The following is a 23,015-nucleotide window of genomic DNA, read 5'->3' on the forward strand; positions in this document are numbered from 1 at the left end:
TTGTCTGCCAGCTACGATCTTAGTCGCTAGATGCTAGGCTGAGGTACGGAGAGGGCGAGTCCCGATTCGTGTCGCCAACGTAGGCAAACAAGATGTACACATATGCCAGAAAGACCCTTTAAGGCGTGTTATTGAATTGCAGACTCAAGACAAAGTGACCGGCCTACAATAAGCAGTGGGCGAAGTGCAAGGGTTTCAATTATTTCGCCCGTGTATGCAAAACAAAGGCTTAAGTACACATGATCAGAAAACAAGAGTCTGAATAAGTCTACACAGTAGGCAAAATGACAACTAATAACAAGAAATGGTATGTGGATCTGAAGTTGAGGGAAGGAAACCAGAAAGAGAAGACACGGCGCTGTCAACTAGATACGGGTGCAACATGCAACTTGATGAGCGTAAGTGACTAAAGGAGGATCGGGAGACAGGTGGCTCATGTATATATAAGTTCATGCACTTTATGCGTGTGTGTGTGTGTGTGTGTGTGTGCATATGTGTATTCTCTGTGTTTATGAGTGCTTGATATGAAGCTACATATGATGCTGAATTCTACACTCGTTTATCTCAGAAGAAGCAAGGCAAGGGAACAAAAGGCGCTGCCGGGGTAAAAGCAACAGTCACCGGAAAAAACACCGACGCTGAAAGTGAGCAGGGAAGTGAGTCTGGAAGTGAGTCCGGAACTGAGTCTGAAAGTGAGCAGCCGGACGAAGGAGACAAGGTCAGAAACCACACTGCGTTGAACGATGAATTTGTCCAGAATATTTGCTCTGCTTTGTTTAGAAATTATTGAAATGAAGGTGTGGAAGTTCATTCAGCTTTGAAATAACTATTTTTGTTGTAAGTAAAAGCAATCCCACCAATGTATAAGTACATGATTGGGTTCAATTCCAACTGACCCCACTCGTATGTGTGTTCAGGAGGGGAGGGGCAGTCTCATTAACAGGGCATACTACACTTTATGTAAGGGTTTTGTCTCGGCGTATGGCGGCTGGAACCGAATCGACGGCACACAATGTACTTACCAGATAGAATATAACCGGTGTGGTAACTCTTTACTAATTCGGGAACATTTTTTGTCGACTATACACTTCAAAACTATACACTTCAAAATAAACAACAAAAATCTTCATGTTTCGATGCAGGATAAAGATGCCAAGATCAAAAAGCTGGAGGCCGATGTTCAGACCATGCGTGACCAGCTGGCGTCTTCGAAGGTAACTATAGATCGATGCCGTGGGACTCCTCTACTAACTTTAAGTTTGAACAAATCTCCAACACATCACTTCAAACGGTTTAATTCTTTAGACATTTACATACATTTTGTCGACTATAAATTTCAAAATAAACAACAAAAATCTTCATGTTTCGATGCAGGATAAAGATGCCAAGATCAAAAAGCTGGAGGCCGATGTTCAGACCATGCGTGACCAGCTGGCGTCTTCGAAGGTAACTATAGATCGATGCCGTGGGACTCCTCTACTAACTTTAAGTTTGAACAAATCTCCAACACATCACTTCAAACGGTTTAATTCTTTAGACATTTACATACATTTTGTCGACTATAAATTTCAAAATAAACAACAAAAATCTTCATGTTTCGATGCAGGATAAAGATGCCAAGATCAAAAAGCTGGAGGCCGATGTTCAGACCATGCGTGACCAGCTGGCGTCTTCGAAGGTAACTAAGCCGTAGAACTCCTCTACTACCTTTTAACAGATCACACTACATCAAACGGCATTACATTATTCGTTCGACATTAACCAACATGTTTTCATGCAGGAGAGTTACAGCGGGAAGGAGAGGGAGTTGAAGGCTGTACCGGACCAGCTGGAGGAGGAGAAGGCCACCTCCGCAAATCTCCGGCATGAAATGAAGCAGTCTGGTGAGGAGCAGACAAACATGTTGCTGGAGTTGGAAGGATTCCGGGAGGTAAGTAGTATTAATGGAAATCATTTTAGGCCATGATGTAACATATTAGCCTCTACGATATATCTATAGCATTTATTTACATTTCCTTCCATCAAAATAGATGCTTGGATATTAGATATCACTTTGTGTGGCTCATGAAATTATCGTTAGATCAGAACGAACAGCTACTCTCTGAATAGCAGCTATTGAGAATGACGCGTATGTGGCAAAATATATCATATTCATTATCAAACAATTGTTATTACTGAACTGTGTAAGGATGCTAAGTTGATACTACATGCACGTTAGTTTTCGACGAGCTTGTCTGGTACTGGTAGTCTTTGGTTCTGGTGCGTGTATTCCGGTTTCAGTGATCTGCAAAAAAAGCAGTGTGAATCGATATTCCATATGGCACGGATTTCACGACAAGGACCACTTAAGTTTCCTTATTGCTACGAACTGCTGACTTAAACATTTTAAGTTCTTTTGCTTTACATACATAGTCGTATTAAGTTTTAAATTTAAAGCTGCTGCGCACATGCTATGTTGTTACAAAGCTAATTATAAACACGTTTTATACAATGCTCTTTGGGGCATCACTTAGATGTTAGGTGCTGATACGAAGTTATCAACGCGTCCAGTACCTGTGGATTTTCTTGCTCCTTGTCAAGTAAACGCCTCACGTCATCCGGGACGACTGGACTAGCTCCTGTGTTGTCAGTTTCTTCTTGGTATTTTGGAAGTTTGGTGAGGGCCCATTCTGCTCCTACTTTCGATTGTTTTTTTAACTCCGCAGTGTTTTCATTTGCGTGCGTGATCGTTTTAAGGAATTCTTGCCATACATATCGTTGCTGTTCGTTATCTAGGTATGGCGACCATTTGGAAAACAATTCATCCCGCAGTTTGTTGATATCAATTTTACCGTTTTCAAATGACATAGGAATTATCTCTGGCACACATGGGGGTTGCACAGGCTTCCCGGACCTCCGCGCCCGCTTAAACATGCCGTATTTCAGTTTTCGCCAATATTTGGTTTCCCCTTTGCGGTAAAACATGTCGACAACATCGTGGTCATTTTGATTCAGTCGGAACCTAAACTGTCCCAGTTGGGAATGTCCCTTTATGTTGATAATGTAGGGCTTTAGCCATTCACGTATGTCGAAAAGGCCTCTCAGCCTGTTGCACTTAGGCATCACGTGGATAAGCTGGTCAGGCGTGAGGGCCTCCTGGTGTCTAAGCTTATCCCCCACTTTACTGAACATTTGATCTGCAGACGAAAAAAATGACAGATTAATTACTACATGTACTAGGCTGAGATGAGTTCAGAACTTCGAGATATGTCTTGAATTATCCCAGCTCAGCTATATATATATATATATGGGTTTGGCGTAACAAGATGTTCTTCTGTACAGCCGCAGGCACAAAGTTGCGAAATTTTGGATTACTTTGACGTATGTGTAATGCCCATCTAGCGTATGAATTCAGCGCTTCCATTGCGTATGAGGTACGAATCCAATGCGCTGCGAATGAATGCGTGTGCAGTTGACGTGCCGACCGTAGTCCGAAAAAATGCCTGGCGTTTTCATGACCGGTGCATGTATTAGTTATGTGGGTTATAGAAGTTGTCATGCATTGATTTATCCTAGTATTGCCTTTGATAATCAATGTAGCCCACATAACTTGGCCAACATAAGTTAGCTCTACGTACCATGTGCAGGAGGATTAGTGAGTTGGTGAGTGAGTGAGTGTGGCCTTACATTTGGTCAAATTATGCTCTTTGTAATTATATACATAATGAAATACTATCAAACAGGTATGTTAGTCACAAGGATAGTAATTTGATGCAACACTGCTTTTTTTTACAATTGACTATGTCTGCCCCGATATTTATTCCAAAGCGAATTTTGTAAGGATTCTTTTATCATTTACAATCTACATGAATGTCGACTTAAAATGTTGATCTGTTAACAGAAGGGAGGTGGCACGGAAGAAGAGCAAAAGCGCAAAGGTCAGAATAGGACAATCCACAGTAGACTATGTCCAAGCAAATAATAATTTCCCTCTGGCACTTAATCCCGCCTCTCACTGGACCCTGGCGTCGCTGCGTCCGAACGAATTGACAAAGCACTCAACGAATCCCATCTACAAAAATGAGCGTTATGTGTTGTGATGTCTTTCTGTTCACACTCGTACGTTTTAAATGATATTCTCATTATAAAGTCAAGGGTAACAAACATCCGGTTTAGGACTAAGCGACGCCGCCAGCTTGCCGCGGGTCCAATGAGAGGAGGGTTTAAAGCTCTAACGTTATGGTATGATGTGCATAGTCTTGTATGTTAATGAGTAATCCCAAAAGAAAAAAAAAGAACTGTCTTGGCTCTAGTCATTGTTGCGCTATTGGGAACACAATACATGGAATCAAGTCGTTGCAAGCTTGTCATTTAAGACGCACAACATTGTCCGTAGACCCTGTAAATAGATTTCGAAAATTAATGAAGGCATAATCATTGTAATGTTTTGTTTTCACAGCAACAAGAGGAAGAGCACAGATAAAGGAAAAACTTCGGTAGGCAGAGTCAATGTATTAAAGCAGATTTTTGAAGAAGGGTTGAATCAGACCAAAGCCATTGGTTTGTTAAGTCGCGTATAAACAAGATTTAAAAAAAAAATATGAACAGGCAGGTGTAGGCACGTCATTTATTAAATGAAATACAGCATGGGTTTGGTTGCGATTTACAATGGTTTGGCCTTACACAATTTGCTGTTCATTGATCACATTGCGTCTTCCTTTTGCACAGGATCCGGCAAGGAAAAAGACGAAACAGAATGTGTGTGTTTGTGTGTGTATGTGTGTGTAAGTGTATATAATACTGTGTGTATATGTATATATAATATATATATATATATATATATATGACATTTTGTTTGTGTAAAAATGCATATTTGGTTGTGTGGGTGTGTGTGGGTGTGTGTGCAATAGTGTACATGTATATATAATGCTGTTTGCGTGTGTGAATAAGTGGGTGTGTATAGATACGTGATACACGTGTGTGTATGTGTGTTTGTATGTGTGTGTGTTTGTGTGTGTGTTCCTCTGTGATTTATATCATCATGTATAAATCGAAGCACAGGTAATGTGCTACTTTTAAAGCGTTTTTACGTTTCCGTTAACAGGAGCCTCGGTATGCAATCGGAACATTCGTGGTTGTCTGTGGATCGGCTAATGAGGGCGAAGACAAAGAGCCGTGGTTTGGCAAAGTCATAGGCGATGATCCAGTGAAGCAGCGCCTGCGCCTTAGCTGGTTTGTGCAGAGTGGCGGAAAGTTTGTACCTGAAACCCTGAACAACAAGGCAGTTCCCCCACAGAACTTTAACTATAATGACATCATTACCACTGTTGAAATGGCACCAGATATGTCTTTGCCATCTACAGAATTGATCAAAGCTTGGAATGCCATAAGTGCTCAAGACTGAACAGTGTCTAACATGAACATTTATGATTGTTTTCTTAGTCACATAGTCACACCGTGTTGGGTTCTTTGATGTGAACAACTGTTTCTAGTGTTTGTCGATAAGGAGTTGGTTAAAGTTTAGTTAGATCAAAACGGACATTAAGTGATGTGCACTTTGAAAAGTTCATCAACGTTTCCATTTTTACACCCGGGTATTGAGACACGCTGGTGTTCTTGTCGGTTGTAGGCATTTAAATAATACTTGGTTATGAGGATGGTTTTCTGTTACATGTTGCACATGGCTATCATGTTCTGGTACCTGGGATTAGGAGTGTAGTTTTTCTATCTAGTTATCTACTTACTTTTCGGTTAGCTTATTTTCTTTTCTGCTATTAACTTATTTCTGTGGACAGTTTTGTCGCATTCCACATGGCAAAGTCCTTCATCTCAGAACATGCAATAATCTTGTTTGTTTTAAACCCTTTTCTATGATATCAACAGCCATAGGCACGTCATCTATTAAATGAAATACAGTATGATTTTGCAAAGGCCTTTGTCCATTAATCATATTGCGTCCTTCTTTTGTACAGGATCCAGCAAAGGCATGTTTGTAGCACACATTTCATATTAGATTTTGTGCCAATCTTATGTGGAGACACAGTTAAGGGCAACTATTTCATACTTGGACATTTTGCTCAAAGACTTTGAGTCAGATGACTCGGCAAATAGATTGAAATTCATTACTGACAAATGTTTAACAAGTGCATTGCGGAAAACACAGTCGGTAATTAGCCATGACAAGAATATTTAAGCTAACTGTAAACTGTAAAGGGTCATTCCCTCTCTATATATTACACTGTTGTTATGTTGTTATTGTGACAAGTTGTTTCTTGTGTTTAGCTGAAGTGGTTCTTTTGATGCTATGTGGTATTGGAAAATCCGACAATACACCTAATTAATGTAGCCAACAGGTGCCTAATTTGACTACGTGTGCGTGTGTGTTTGCTGCTTTTATCTAGAATTTTACATCGATGTAAACCAATATAAAAGCAGTGAAGTCGAGGCTTTTAACCGCGCTGTCTCTCGAGACTTTTAACCACGCTCTCTTTCGAGGCTTTTAACCGCGCTCTCTTTCGAGGCTTTTAACCGCGCTCTCTCTCGAGGTTTTTAACCGCGCTCTCTTTCGAGGTTTTTAACCGCGCTCTCTTTCGAGGCTTTTAACCATGCTCTCTTTCGAGGCTTTTAACCATGCTCTCTCTCGAGGTTTTTAACCGCGCTCTCTTTCGAGGTTTTTAACCGCGCTCTCTTTCGAGGCTTTTAACCATGCTCTCTCTCGAGGTTTTTAACCGCGCTCTCTTTCGAGGTTTTTAACCGCGCTCTCTCTCGAGGCTTTTAACCGCGCTGTCTCTCGAGACTTTTAACCGCGCTCTCTCTCGAGGCTTTTAACCGCGCTGTCTCTCGAGACTTTTAACCGCGCTGTCTCTCGAGACTTTTAACCGCGCTCTCTCTCGAGGCTTTTAACCGCGCTCTCTCTCGAGGTTTTTAACCGCGCTCTTTTTCGAGGTTTTTAACCGCGCTCTTTTTCGAGGCTTTTAACCGCGCGCTCTCTCGAGGCTTTTAACCACGCTCTCTTTCGAGGCTTTTAACCGCGCTCTCTTTCGAGGCTTTTGGACGTGCGGGTTGAAACGAGGCTTTTAGCCGCGCTTGTGCCAAGATATCTAAGTGGGGTTGGAGTCCTTTATAGAATTATCTATGTCTGACATTTGTAGAATAACACGCTCAACGACTTCTCTTTCAAGATTTTCGGCTCTTAGAATTTCAAAATTGCAGACGAAAAAAAGGGAATAAATTGGATTTTCCCTTTTAGATTTGGATCGTGTTATACGTGGATTTAATTTGCCCCCTTTAAAAAAACGGCCCTATTTTCAAAACATATGTGGATTTAATTTGCCCCCTTATAAAAAAACATGTCCCTTTTTAAAAACATATATACGATTTTTTGTGACAGTGTTTCTGCTTCGTACCGGTGGAATCAGAAAAATAGGGTTTTCAGTGCGATGATGGGTTTCTGTCTGAACTTTCTCTGAGTTTCTCATGATATAAGTGTAGCCCATGTGATATAGTTGGTGTCTATGTCTTGGAGAAATAACGATGCCGGTACGTGACGCTGTTCGAAATCTTTATTTGCTTTTAGACAAAAAAATTCGATGATTCCACATTTTTCACGCTTGTAGTTTGTAAAATTTTGATAGAACTTTATTGCGCAACAAATGTAACTGGTAAAATGTATGCCAATTTGTAGATACATAACAACAATCGACTATTTTTTTTCAATATGTAACATTTTCAAACAACTCATCTACAGCATGAATAACAATTGACCTAATAATGTGCATTCTAATGGCTAAAAAAATACCATGTAATGGTGACGAGGATAGTAATAACAAGTACCAGGAATCGATGTAAACCAATGTCTCATGAAAGAAGCCAGCAAGAGATATATTTTACCACGTTATTTCTTGCCTTTTCTTGTTTGCATTAAAATTCTGATGGTAATTTTGGTACTCGACTCATGATTCATGAACATTCATGGTTGTCAATCTGGTGTCTGTCACGATTTAAAGTTCACATTCCTCACGCACAGTTCAGTTGTTTTTATTGCTTATTTTTATAGTTGTATTGCTCTTACTGTGTCTATCGCCACAACGGGTATTCAGTTGATATTCTACTTTTTTTTTCTTTTATGTCATACAGATTACGCTGAAGACGGTAGTAATGCTGGCTCACCACGATCACCAAGCCCCCCACAATATTCATATATTTCATTGATTTCAAAGTTGACTGACATGCTCAGTTCATTTTTGCAGGTAGTTTGTAAGAGAATGGACACCGATCTTTCATACTACTACTGCACCTTGAACGAAAGATACAGCGAAGAGGAGCGTCCCTCCTTTGATGAGAGGCCGTGGGAAAATGACGTCATGGCCCGGAGCGCACTCTGATTGGCCCTCTTTAATTCATCATATAGGTGAAACTAAAACGCAGTTTAACTTATGTTTGAATATTTTATTCTTTGACACAGATAACTCTGGATATGACACCGAAGATTGGGAGAATGACGACGTTGCACAGGCTCAGGTGAAAAAAAAAATTGTTATGTCTTCATGTCTTAACTCATCAGAATGTTTTAACATTTAGAAACATGTAGGTAGATTTTGGCATACACTTTCATATAACGAGATATTTACCATAATCATGGCATTGTGGAATAAAATCTGACTGAAAAATAAGATCAATGACTTAAAATATGATCTTATATATCCAGCCAGCAGTCCCAGCTGAGCAGTGGAGTCAACAAAATGAAGCTTTTGGCAGGCTGGAGAGAATCTGGACGGATGTCTCTCGCTCTTTGTTCGAGAGGGCGAGGGCAAGGCTGCCAAGGCATCAATGGGTGCGGCTCCACGTGCTCTTCGATCGTGAGTTTTTATTTGCATTTGGTATACATGAATGTGTAATTTGCTCTCAAACTTGTGCAAATCTTGACAAAAAGATGATATATTTTTAGTATCAAGAAGGTTTGTGATGTTAGGTGATGGGCCAGAAAATGGGGTTTGGGTTCCATGGAGAGCAGGGTATTGAAAAGATCCACGCTGCTTTCACTAACATTGAAAGGAAACATGCGGGTATCTCCAGAAAACAAGACAGCTCCGTTCAGTTCTACAAGACCATTTCCTTGTAGTTAATCCAGATCACAAAGGAGGTGTTCCCGCCACCAAAAAAGAGCAAAAAAGGACTACATGTACTATCTTTACCTTTTAAGATTTAGATCTCCGTGCAAAAGATATAGAAGTCAAGTCTCTTTCTTATTTGCTTCTGTATTTACTTCTGGTTTGAATTAATAATTTATTGGGTGTGGGTGGGGGACTTAGGCACACTTTAGGTTTTTTGTTGTATATATGTATGTATGTGGTTTATATATATATATATATATATATATATATATATATATATATATATATATATATATATATATAGGAGTAACATTGGCAATACTAGTGTATTTACCTGCAAGATTGTGTTCGCTGAAGACTGCCTCTGGTATCGCTGAGATATTTGTATACTCAACAACTAAATACACTGTATCAGCTGGGATATTCTTGGGAATATCCTGTTAACGTATATGCAGATAAGTTGGCGTTGTAGTTTACCAATGTTATAAATATATATATGTGTATGTATATGTATATATATGTATATAGACCTAACGATATATCTATAAAGTTGTATATTTGTTAAGTGGCGTTGGCAAAATAAGTTGTATAACTTGAGTGCAGCGCCACTTTGTCTTTGTTATCATTGAATAAAAAAATAAGATTTAGACCTCATTCGTCACATACATGTTGTTGCACACCATCTTCTTACTCCATAGCAGCGTTTATCTCTTCGATACCAACTCTACCGGGATGCGATCCGTATGGAGCATGTATTACATTACCTGACCCTGACCCAACCGACAACTCTTCTACGGCCGCTCCCTGAGTTTCAACACGCCCATGTACCACCTTTTTCCACATTCCGATCACTACCCTCCAACAACCAAAGCAGTTTTGTTTTCACTAAAAATACGTTTTAATCACTCATGATAACTGTATTTTTCCTCGGTCAAATTGGAAGACAACATTACCAGACTTATATGAATTATAATGATAAAAGAAGTAAACTGAGTAAAGTTTACCAATATTTTATCTCACGCTGATATTTTGTCTGTACAGCCATGAGTTGACGATAGTGATAGAGCCTGTCCCTCTACATGTCAAACATCATCAGCGACATTGGGAATACAGGCCAGATATCCATTGACACCTTACTTGGTACACAAGCGTCAGCAATTCTGAAAAGTATGAACCAGACAGTGCCAAGAACTATTTCGGAGAGAAAGGCAAAGCTGAAAAGGCAACATATCAATATGACTACGAGCAATATGATATCACAATGAGCATCATATATTTGATAAAAGGAAATGGTATCCATCCCTCAGGTATTTTGTTAGAAATTTACCCAAAAAGCACAATTTATTCATTTTGTTGCTGTTTTTACACTTAAACTTTTGTACTAGACGTATACAATACATCTAAGGAGTGATGAAGGTTGATAACAAGACTGTATCTATACACAGGAGTCATGTAAAGCAGCAGCTAACATTGTTATTTATGTAGTGTAATTCTTTCACACTCTTGTGTAAGGCAGAAATGTTTAATGAGTACAGTTAGGAATCCATTCTTTTCCTCCAAATTCACACCTGTGGATGGGAGGGGTTCGTGTATGCTATGATGACGCTGACAAAATGCAAGTGGAGTTGAATAATTTTGCATGAAACTGTAGATGTTGATGTTATGGATGGTTAAATGAGAATCAATTCAAGTCACTATAGGAACCGACCATACCTTATGGTACGGTATACACCTCATGGTGGGTAATTAACCATTAATCAGCCCATCTCTTGAACTACCGATGCCACGCGGCCGGACCCAGGAGGTACATCTGACCAGAAAGCCGATAATGCTGGTCCCTGCTGGAACAACAACTGTCCCCAGGCGTGCGGCAAGGGTGGACATGACTGAGTATGCGTCCACCACGTAGAGATTCACAATACATATACCAGCGACCAGGTGAAGAGGGACATCCTCCAGGCCTTCGAAAATGAGGGCATCCCATTGAGGTATATAAAGCAAATAATGATTAGTTATGGTAATACAGTACATTCTCCATGTCAACAAGTGGTGAATGCTCTACTACGCAATCACAACTATGAAGGTACACCGTATTTCATTAATAAGGTCTGGGTTTGGGCTTATAGCTTCGTTTTCTCGCCATAGACTTCGACTACCTCAGATTTGCTAACCGAAATAACCTGGAGGTGATGGGCGTGTATTGTGTGCCTGCATCTACATTGCTGAGAAGGAAGGGGTCCAGTCAGTGACAAGAAACTTACATACAGAGGGTATTTCTTTATTCTCGTGAAATACTCGCGTGGCACCGCCCCAGTGTATTTGGCATGGTACTGCCGGGATGTGAGTAGTGTACACAAAGACAAAAGAGCCTCGGCATTTCTAAATCCTTTGAGCGAAGGACACGACATTGGCAGTGCTGGTGAGGTCAGGATTGACAGCCTGCAGGGTCGCCAACTGACGGCAATCCTGCAGGGTAAGGGAGTCCAGGACGTGCCCCACAGAATCTCAGAACGAAAGGCTCTCCTAAAGCGGCTGCTGGGGGAGCAGAAATGGTGAGATATCTGTTCCTAGTCTTAAAAATCAGAACAGCAATGAAATTGATAATCATCACCGTTTGAAAAAGGCAGCCCTAAAAAATTAACAATACAGCTAACAAATATAAAATGTATTTGTGCACTGAAAAAGGAACTAGAGAAGAAGATTGCCAGACTGGAGGACAACGACAAGCTGAAAGATCATGTCAGCCTCCAACAGTCCAAACAAATCTTCAAGTATGTCCCATATCTTTACATTTTATTTAAAAAAAATTCCCTCCAGATTAATTTTGGACTTTCTACTGCAATGCTTGTAGCCTTTGACAGCTTATACTTACAGAGTTGAAACTTTGTGAACAACTTCCTTGCCACTTAATTTATCATAATGACCCAAAGCTTGTTTATTCCACTTTTAAGTGTTATGTTTGCATGTATGCTCATTAACGAAGGGTATAATATTCTGTATCTCATTCCAGGAACGACATTATAATTGATGTTCCCTTTTCTATCATAACTAGAGTTCCACAAACACATTATCTTCGCCAAATAATCAAGGCTTATTATGGAAATATGGATATTTACGTGCCTATCACCCCCTACAAATTTGATCATGCACCATACCATTTGGACGTTATGATTGGGCGAATGAATCATTAGGGTTAAAAATCATTTGGTGGTACAGGACTAGTATATGTGTAGAGTGTGCTGATATATGTTATAACTGGTCATGAAAAAATATGAGTATGTTGATATTATATGGGCCACAAAGGTTCGATATGGCAGTGTTGAAAGTTGAAAGTGATGATGAAATAGTACAGTCAATACATATGAATAGAATAAATCTGGCACGTTTTTAGGTGTTTCTAGTCAGGCTTTCTATTTTGTCCCTATTTCGTTACGTCGCCAACCGTGTTGAACAAAAATGCCTAAACTGAACGCGTTAAAAACCAGCAGGACCCACACCTCTGCTTGGAGAATAGTTTATTTATTTGACCTACATGTACGTTTATGCAAGGCTATCTGTTTACATGACCTGACACTGTCCCATGTCCCATTGAAAGGTAGTGGGTTAACAAACTTTCCTTACTAATTATGCAAATTAGCTCATTATTTGCATAATTAGTCATTGATTATGTAAAGCACCATCCGAGCTCTCTACATACCAAACATCACGACGATCTGTCGACCCATTCTCAAGTTATTCATGTCCGAATGTCAAAACAAAAACACCCACTGCTGTTCTTAACAAGCCGCTAGGGGGGCCAAAATTTACAGAACATACTTTCTGTGGCATGAACAATCTACCACACAAAAATTATGACCATAGCACTTTCAGAAAATATGCCCCTAAATTTTGAAGCTCTGCTGCAGTACCTTTGGTACCCGCTAGAAGGCCCATTATCGAACTTGACCTTCCTTTCGGTAAATCCTTCCCATCCACTAAATATCATAAGGATCCATCAACAGCTTCTTGAGTTATGTTGTCCACAAGAAAATTCACATCCACACAAAGCCTGCTGCAGTACTGACGGAAAGTGCCAGGAGAACCATTTTTGAACTTGACCTCCGTTTTCACAACATCTACACACCTGCAAAAAATCATGAAGATCCATCAACGTTTCCGTCACTTTTTTTGCCTACATACAAACACAAAAAAATGCTAAGTCCGCTGCAGTACTATTGAAAAACGCAAGGTAAACCATTTTCGAACTTGACCTTCCTTTACACAACCACTACACACCTACCAAAAATCATAAAGATTCATTGAAGTTTTCTTGAGTTATGCTCCTGACATACATTTAGACCCACCCAACAGATTTTTCAACCGAAAACATAATCCTCTCCGAGTACAAGTACTCGGCGAAGATAACTATAGCCATCTTGGAAACCATACCGCAACCGCAGCAGTCGGGCTCACAACTACAGCACCACCAACAACAACCAACTCCAGTGACGCACTACCGAAGGATTGCTCCTAAACCTCTTCCACCAGCCCCACCGGTCCCCGTCAGCCTCATTTCACCACCCCCAACATTTGTCCCCAGAGTCATTTCACCACCCGCAACTATGTCCCCTGGCCTTATTCCACTCCTACCATGTACCAAACGGCCCCATTTTCACTCCGATCACAAACCAGGGTGTGATGATGGGGTCGTTTGAAGGGATCCATGCCTTCCACCCTTACAACCTCGGCATCAACCCACCAATACCCATGGCCAGTCCGCGGGCGTCCAATTGGTGTTGCATTTCCGCAGCCGCCCCCCCAGTTCTTGCCCACTCACTTTTTCTAGTATGCATCGATCCCCGTGTAGAACATGTATAAGTCAAATACCACTTAGTCTAGTATAATGCATGTGTTACTTCATTTATTTCCCTTCTATGGGGTATGCGACAAATGGATTTTAGCATCTGTATTTGCAGTGCAGCGTGAATGTAATACATTTGTTCTTTTTTGGCAATAGCGAGCAATATGTTAAACTCGTTTTACACTGATTTATAAGATTCAAGTAGAAAAATGGATATATTGAAGTTGATGTGTATAAAAGGTAATTTTATATTGTAAGATGGTCTTGAAGAAATCACCCTTTGAATGAGTGACGCATTTGCAAGTAGCGCATATGTCTTGTTCAGACTAGCCGTATAGAATTTGTCAGATTCGGATGACAGTTGACATACAAGGTAGGTCATTATCTTTGTTTCCACAGAACGACCACGTGAACAGGGAGTTCCCATCAGTGTGGTTTGTTAAAAACGCCGCCAATACAAGGAAGCATCAGCCGAAAAAGCAGCTAGTGCGCAAGCCCACGATGGTCAAATATGGGCCCAAAATCTCAAGACTTTTTTTAGAATTAAGGTTTTGGTGATACAAAAGAATAGTAGCAAGCGAATCCTCAACGTTTCCACACTGTGAAACCACAGATACAACACTCTGAGCCGGAGGGTGCCGGGGATCTTCACCCAGTATCTCCGCAACGTGTCAAACGTGCACCGCCGGAACAATGATTAACGGGCGCTGGCCGGCCTTCTGACATACGTAAGTCAAAATTTTCCGTCTAAAATAGAAATGACCAAACGTTTTATACAACACTGGTTTTGCCTTCTCAGACTTTGTTGGGGGAATGTCTTCCTCCAAATCTTCTTTTCTTTTTTGAAGTTGCTTTGTCATCTTATATCTGATAAATTATGCAGTTTTCACGTCAGCATAATTTTGCGCAAAAAATGTAGTACATGTCCATGTACTCGCCTGGCCAGAAAGTGGGAATAAATTTTGTTTGGTGCGCCAGCATCCAAAGACGGTTATCCAGGCTTGTGGTTCAAGCAGAATTGGAAAGGAAAGTCCGCAAGGCTATACATTGTTCCAATGCAGACAACGCTGTCGGTAGAACCGCTACCTCTTACTGCTCAGGTGATATTTCAGATGATCTAGACATGAAAGTCTCTTAAAACGGGCACACTGATACTGATTATAAAGATTTTTTCTCGTATGCATGGTGTCACTAAACCATATATTTGGATTGGTAGCACTAGTACCACTGACTTTTCTGTCCTTCCTCGTTGGCCAACTTGTGTAGGACCATTTTTATCTACATGCTTAATGTCTCTGTTTAAAAACGTGCATAGGAAAAGTCTGGGCATGGATTTTACGTGCTTCTTTCTTATATCTTCATGTGTACAGACTACTATACTAATAGGATAAGTGAGGAATTAATCACTACAGCGGCGGTTCTGCTAAGTTTTTGAATCGGTCGTACTCGTTTACTTGTTCGACTGGCCATACAATTCATTCATAGTCCAACATTTAAGTTAGTGTTCCACTTCAAAACAAAGAGACAACATCACATTGCTGTTTCCTTCAGGAGAAAGGTACTTAGATCATCTCCCTTGATGGAAATTTCGGGTTGGTGAGAAAAGCGACTTCAGGAAAAAGTATAGGGCCACCTCTGTATGGGACAGCAATGTTTACCGATGATGGTACTGTGCGTGAGTTCCTCGAGCCATACAAGGACGGGAATAGGTATTACAACAGTTCCTTCTTCTCACAGTGATCTTAAGAAAAGCCATTCTTTTCATCATGTTTCACTCCAATGATACTCAGTGCTAAAATGTCAATTACCATATCATGTTTTGTTGATGTTTACATTTTGCAATTTACCTTAGCATGGAATAAATGTTCGGCTCATGTAATGTTGTTATCAGTTGGCGATGATAAGTGTTTATTTCTTGAATTCAGCTTTATCATAATATACTTAGTGTGACCACTTGTTCGCTTTCTGAACTTGTCATCCGTGCCATGTGGGGTATTGTTTGGTGTCTTTCATTTATTTGCTTTATATATTATGACTCTCGAAATTGCCCCACAAATCCCTCACCCTCCGTCCACGCCACAGGTTCGTCCTCCAGCCTCTCGCAGATCAACTGCCAAGGGACATACCGATGGGACATTGCTTTCAGTTTCACAAACAGAACGGAAAATGCTTTCAAATTACCAACGACCTTTCATTTCCTGTCCATAGACCCACAGCCGAAGGCTACCTCAATAACAATTCCCTGGGGAATGCATTCGTGCAATTCCTGAAATTGTTACAAAGCGATCGTTGTACTGTTATAAATGTATCCGCCAACAAGCGCCAAATGTGTCGCCAACAAGCATTTAATGTTTACAAAGGTGACTGTTTCCAAAATCATTTCCATGTAGATAATGTGGTTGTAATGCCTACACGAATGGAAACCCCTTCAGTATCTATTAGTAAGAAATCCATTTACAATCAATCTAATACCAGTAATTACTAATAGTACCGCCGTTTCGTAAGAAGAGCAACCAACCGGCAAAAAAAAGATAAGTGCGACCTCTCAAACTGATGAGACTTCGGGTTAGATATATCAACAAGCAGTATCACTTCTTGTCAATAAGTTATATACCAGATGTCTAATAATGGCATCATCCCCTTGTTTGAAGGGGCAAGATACGTCCAGAAGAAGATCATTATTTATATCATATTACTGCTGACTAAGTTCCCACCACCTTGAGTTGTACATCGGTGCTATTGCTAAAGTGGCACTGGCGTGACAGGGTGGGGTCCGGTCCGAAGGTACCATGATCTCTGAAGAAAGAGACTCGTAATTTTTTGGTGGTCAGTCTTTGAGGATGTATATTTTTATCTCCAATAGCTTGCAAACAAAGACTACATAGTGCAAGAAATACTCTACCATCACTTAGTGAGGGTGCGTGTGCCTGCACTTGAAAAGATGAAGACTGGACTGAAGACGCTTAATCTGTTGGATATGATCCAGAGCGACCCAGAATATTTCAGGTAGGTATACTTCCTGGGCATGATTATTTTTTATCACCGTTTAGTATCATTTTAGACCATCTTGAAATCATGACATTTGCTAAAAAGACCAAAACATCACAATCCATTGCTGTCTGTAGCAGCCATGACTGTATTCCTGGAGTGACGCAAGTTGTTGCAAATTAATTAAGCTAATTTCCTCGTATTGTTGTGTTGTTATATCAGCATTAGGATATTGCTATGGGTTCAGGTCTGGACTTATTACTCAGATAGGTCTAGACCTGAACCTGAACCCGTGGATTCGAATATGGACCTAAACCTGGGTTTAGGTGCGCATCCCTCAATACAATTCAGTTGCACATATGTTCTCCGAAAAACTACTTTCCTTTGCTTTGCATGTTTAAAAAACATTGAATAATCATTGTCTTTCTATTTTTTAAATATTTTGTTGGTCCATGTTTGTTGGGATTGTCAGTCTATACCAGCTTGTCTTGCATGACGAAAACTAAAACAAGTTTTCCTGTGACATGTTTATCACGATCTTGACTTTGTCCCCTCGTAGGACATTACTGACCCCTTCAGGCAAGTTGACCTGTGAGGACCTGTACAAGGTCTTTGTGCCAACTTTGAATGAGCAGCTGCAGGACGGAACTCTTAGTGAGAAGGAGCGGGAAAGTCTTCAGCACATGGAGCGGTTTCTGGAGGAGCTCACAGGTATTCAATGCGCTTGTACTGTGTTAGATGATGCACTAGCTCTATGTCATACATGGCGGTGGTGCTTCTTAAATGTCCCTTAAAGTTGTATTAACGGATTGTTATCTAATACAATTTTTAAAAAAAATGTGCCATTGGCATCATTTGCCTAATTTGTATCGTACAACATGTACCAATTATCATTTCCATGTCTTCTTGGGCAAAAGTAAGAGCTAGATACGTCAATGAAGGTTAGACATCCAGTTAATAAGATATATGTCGAAGAATAGTTACTCAAGCAACTCTATCAAAACCATATCCAGTTGCTTGAGTAACTATTTTTTTACATATCATATTAGTGACGTTACAACAGCTGATATTCTCATGTAAAATGCAAGTGTTAAACATGGTTCCTTTTTTGCAACACTGTAATAAAGTCCAGTATGCATCTTTCCATTAGATGTAGCTCACTTCTATGCAGTACTCCTGTTTTGGGGATCTGCCTCTCTATAGATGTTATAAGAAGTTAGATAACTCAATGAATATAAAGCTTTCTATCAGTTGTTTTAACATAACTTAAGTTGGTACATTGTATATCAAATTATTAGTAGCAAATAAACGTGTCATTTTGGAATCTAAATGTTTCACTTTTTTCAACAGTAGCACAGAATGAAGGGGGAGATTCATCTGAATCGAACACCATTCCATCCGAAATGCTGATGAAAGGTAAGCTGCTTGAATTTAATTTTAGGTCAGGGTGCACACCATTGCTTTGATGTTAACTTTGTAACGACATCAGAAGGCCTGCTTGACTTTTCAATACGCAAATGTTGCTTTGGTGTTTTACTTGCAGAAAAAAAAATTGATGTCAAGTTTAAATTTTTGCTCTGGTCTAGAATCACTTTATAAAATGTTTCTGAAAATTGTTTTCTGATCTTAGCTGACTTCTGTGGGCCGCTATAGTTTAACCTGTGCCCTGTCATCTTCAATTTTGTTACTATGTACCTACATGTATTATGTATTTTTAAGAGTGTTTAGGCATGCATACACATTACTTTTTTTTCTTTGTTTTGTCTCCTTGTCAGATTTTCCAGAGAAGATGCTACACTTCACCACATCGCTCTGGAACATTCCATGCCATATGGATTTGGATGTGACGGTGGAGTTCCTGGAGGAAGGAACAGATGACCTTCCAGAGTCATCGACATGTGGTAATACACTGTGGATCCCAACAGGAGTGGCATATAACGAGTTTTGCAAAAGATTGGTTACTGCTGTGACATTTGGGTATGTGGGAACAGATCAAAGCTAAGTTTAGACAGTGTGTATCATGGGTCTTAAGAGAAGAGGGAACAGATCAAAGCTAAGTTCCAGAAAGTGTGTATCATAGGTCTTAAGAGAAGAGGGAACAGATCAAAGCTAAGTTCCAGAAAGTGTGTATCATAGGTCTTAAGAGAAGAGGGAACAGATCAAAGCTAAGTTTAGAAAGTGTGTATCATGGGTCTTAAGAGAAGAGGGAACAGCTCAAAGCTAAGTTTAGACAGTGTGTATCATGGGTCTTAAGAGAAGAGGGAACAGCTCAAAGCTAAGTTTAGACAGTGTGTATCATGGTTCTTAAGAGAAGAGGACGAGGACAAGCTGTGGACGTCTGGTACAATTTCTACTCACACTTCCATGGGACTGTCTCACGGGGTGTTTTTCTACAACTGCAAAGTCTTCGGGCTGAGGGGGATGGACGAGCACCGGAGGCTGCAGGTCGAGCAGTACAAGTTTGGAATTGATGTGCAGGGGGGGGGGGGGGACTGAACCAACGGAAGTCCATCAAGCAGCACGCAGACAATACCAACACAAGGTGTGTCGTGAACCTGTTTGAAACGTACATAAACTCTTTGCCGGACAAAAAAGGTAGCGTCTACTGACGGCCACTTGCCACGTCCACCATGCCCAAGTTTTCGCTACAGGTGGTCGGCAAGAACACTCTGGGAACTTACATCAAGTCGATGTGCACCAAGGCCGGTGTTTCCATGGAGGGCCGAAACCTAACAAACCACAGCGGGAAGGTGACATGTGCAACACAGATGTTTGCGGCAGGTTTTGACGAGAAGACCATCATGTCCCGGACGGGACATAGAAGCAACGCCGTCCGGACATACAAACGGCCATCAAGCCTGCTGCAAGAAGTCAGCGGCAGTTTCAAACCACCAGAGCCACCCCAAACTGAGCAGTCTCCTGATCCCGACAAGAAAACGGACGCACCAACCGGCACCACTCAGCCTACTGTCAAGGAGACAGCTGCAGGTAACATTGGAGGCAGACTGTCCATCAGCCACCCAAACGGACTTAAGATTGTCTTGGACTTGTAGACTGTTATGTTCAAGACAACTGTATTTCACCCCCGCCAATCCTGTAACTTTTACTGCAGTGCATACTTTTTATTTAGTTTAGCTGTAGATCTTAGATATAGACACATGGGCTTGGTTGACAAGATGCTTTGCTTTCATGTATAAACCTGCACTATTTTTTGTTTGTTTTGTTATGACTATGCTTTGTTTCATGCAATGTTTTTTGTTATGAAAAACGCTTTCATACGTTTTCCTTTTGATACAACAATCGAAAGTTTGTGTATTTATCATTAATGAATCTTTATCATTCATGATTATTCTTTTGAATAAAGATGTCCAGGAACACTGATTAATTGCTGTTTTCCCTTTTTGTTTATCCTTTAATTGCTTTTATTTGCATGTAAATGGTGGGCGTCTCCAACTTAGTCAATTTATTCGATGGTTAGTGCATGGGCGTCTCTAACTTAGACAATTTACTTACTATGTGGATTTAATCACAAGAAATACACGCTCCTGATTGGCTAAGGAAAGAGGATCATGTTCTTAAGTTCAGTAGAGTGATGCGTGTTAATATGTAGGATGCTCATTATTTTCCATGAGCAGTGAGTTTTAACAAAACTAGTGTTTTTTAATTGTCAACTATTTTTTCAAACGTTTTTCATGGACAATTTGTAGTTAAACTAATGTGCCAATTGAAATGCAATTTTATGAGTTGCTATGATTATCATGTTTATGCATGTTCATTCCCTTGCCAATTTTTCTTTATGCAATGAGACAAGTCCATCAAATATTTGTTGGATCGACTTCTGTGTGGCATGTGGGTGGACAGAAGAGGGGTAGAGTATGACATCCTTCTGATATGAAATAGTGTGACCTCTAGGCTCTTAGCACTGACAGTTGGAAATCCCTGAATGGCATTGTTAAAATTACAAAGTAAATCCTTTTTTAATTTTTGATTTAAAGATTAAAAAAAAAACTAATTGAAGCAATTCTCTGATCTGCTCGGTATTCAATGCACGATAACTTGGACAATAAGGAAATTGAAGCATGAAAGACCTGAACTTTATCAAATCAGAATATAAATTATTAGATACCTTTTGGTAACATTGCTTTGTTCCCTATTACTAAGCTCAAGCATACAATTTTCCCATAAAATTGTAAAGCAAAGGATGATCAAGTTTGTGCTCTTCCAGCACTTAATAAGCCACTGTGTTACAATATGAACTTATCATAGAAAGGTGTATCTATCAGAGTAGATCTTTAACATTCATACATCCCCAGTCATATGGGCATAGGATGCATGGGAAGGAAGTACAAATTCCTGCCAAAGTTGGCGGCTTCCTCACGGCTGGTAAGTTATTATAGATAGTTCTTTATAACTTGTAATGTCATTGGGGCTTGCAAGCATAATATTTTTATCTAGAATCCTTGAAACAATTAGCATGATATTGGCAGGGGTTCACTATTAATATTGACATTTGATATAATTCCCAATGAACACCCGGGCGGCACCATCAACTTCAACAAGGACGTTGGGGCCGCCCAGCAGGCTGCTGAAAATGCGGAGCGCATGTCGGGAGGTGCGTCACGTAAGGCCCCTGTCTACTCATATGGATAAACCGGATGTCGAGACTGTGTGCGCAGACCTGACAACAGGTCTGCAGGAAAGAGTTCAGAAGTTCATCCCCCACAAGAAGATTCCTGCTAGGAGGAGTCCTACATGGATAAGCTACAAAACCCGAAAACTCATAAGAAGACGAGACAGAATCCATAAGAAATACAAGAAAACTGGAAGATCAGACCTGTTTCAAGCATTTAAGTCAAGTCCAACAGCAGTTGAGTATTGGGCCCATGTACTAGGCCTGATTACTGAGGACTGCTCAGATCAGCTCAAACCAACTATAGAACTTTTGGTCATTCATCAAGTCAAAGAGAAATGAAAATACAGGTATCTCACCGCTTAAAGAAGCAGGAAAGCTAGTCACAGATGACAAAGAGAGGGCCGAGATCTTAAATCGCCAGTTCCAGTCGGCCTTCAGCGCTGGAGAAGACTTTACTGGGGAAGAGTTTAAGCTCAGGACTCAGATGCCTCTGAGAAATCCGGAACAACCCCCTCTTGAAAACGTAGCTATCATTTCGGCCGGCGTTGAGAAGCTCCTCCGCATCCTTGACCCCAGAAAGGCTAGCGGACCGGACCAGATCAGCCCTCGAGTCCTGAGAGAGGTAGCCGTGGAACTGGCCCCAGCGCTTGCGTTTCTGTACCAAGCCTCTCTTAACAATGGGGTTGTACCCGATGAGTGGAAGTGTGCCCATGTGTGCCCTGTCTTCAAAAAAGCTAAGGGGACAGGGGGGACCTTCCAAAGGTCTCAGATTGCCCCATGAAAGTAAACCTAGACGTAGAGATCTGTAACTATGACACTAACATAGTGACGCCAATCAGTATTGTGGAATTGGAAAAAATAACTTTTGTCATATCCTAACAAGGAGTTAGTTTACTGTGTGTAGAACGATTTCAAAGGAGGGTTCAGCTCAGGATACGGTGGACCAAGGTTTGCCCGGATTTCTAAGAACTTACAGTCTTGCAAAGAAAATCACTCTAAGATTGAAGAATATATTCAGAAAGAACTTCTAAGGAAAAGATCGGTTTATGCATCCACCTTTCCAGTTCTTTCAACTTAAGCTGAAGAGCAGATTTGCCTCACATGTGAAGTCCTTGCTGTGGAAAGACTTCAGAAAATGAGGCGAAAACATCATACAACATTGTTATTCTTGGACGGTTTGCCTCAGATACTGGCATGGCGCCTGACAACTGCTCGGATCAGTTTAGACCCTTATTCAAAAAATCATCTGTGTAGCAATGCACAGGCCCTAAAGAATGTCAACAAAGCATACAAAGCATAGTTTTCGATCTGACAGATACAAGCCATCTAAAGTAACAGGGACACGGATCTATTTTCCCATACCCAGATGAATTAAGGTCTTCCAAACCCGCAAGACAATGCCAAGTTATTATATGCAGCCAAGCTCGAGCAAGATGTCCGTTCACCCTAAAGTGCTAGTGTG

General features: G+C 40.6%; 2 protein-coding genes across 3 annotated transcripts; both read left to right on the top strand.

The window, feature by feature from the left end:
* Positions 1-528: 528 nt before the first annotated feature.
* Positions 529-14,633, top strand: LOC136446433 (myosin heavy chain, embryonic smooth muscle isoform-like). The gene is made up of 8 exons (XM_066444807.1): positions 529-718; positions 1,143-1,214; positions 1,375-1,678; positions 1,781-1,930; positions 3,881-3,917; positions 8,444-8,499; positions 11,778-11,863; positions 14,546-14,633. Exons 3-8 carry the CDS (start codon positions 1,601-1,603, stop codon positions 14,631-14,633), a joined length of 495 nt encoding a protein of 164 aa, XP_066300904.1. The 5' UTR covers positions 529-718; positions 1,143-1,214; positions 1,375-1,600.
* Positions 14,634-16,777: 2,144 nt separating this feature from the next.
* LOC136446572 (uncharacterized) lies at positions 16,778-19,231 on the top strand. Of its 2 annotated transcripts, none has more exons than XM_066445016.1 (4): positions 16,778-16,938; positions 17,480-17,631; positions 18,274-18,336; positions 18,696-19,231. In XM_066445016.1, exons 1-4 carry the CDS (start codon positions 16,874-16,876, stop codon positions 18,920-18,922), a joined length of 507 nt encoding a protein of 168 aa, XP_066301113.1. In that variant the 5' UTR covers positions 16,778-16,873; the 3' UTR covers positions 18,923-19,231. The 2 variants fall into 2 exon arrangements, with proteins under 2 accessions (XP_066301113.1, XP_066301112.1); XM_066445015.1 differs by having other exon boundaries at positions 16,779-16,938; positions 18,271-18,336.
* Positions 19,232-23,015: the final 3,784 nt, after the last annotated feature.

This window comes from Branchiostoma lanceolatum, chromosome 12 (genome assembly GCF_035083965.1).
Source record: "Branchiostoma lanceolatum isolate klBraLanc5 chromosome 12, klBraLanc5.hap2, whole genome shotgun sequence".
In the NCBI taxonomy this organism is placed as follows: domain Eukaryota; kingdom Metazoa; phylum Chordata; class Leptocardii; order Amphioxiformes; family Branchiostomatidae; genus Branchiostoma; species Branchiostoma lanceolatum.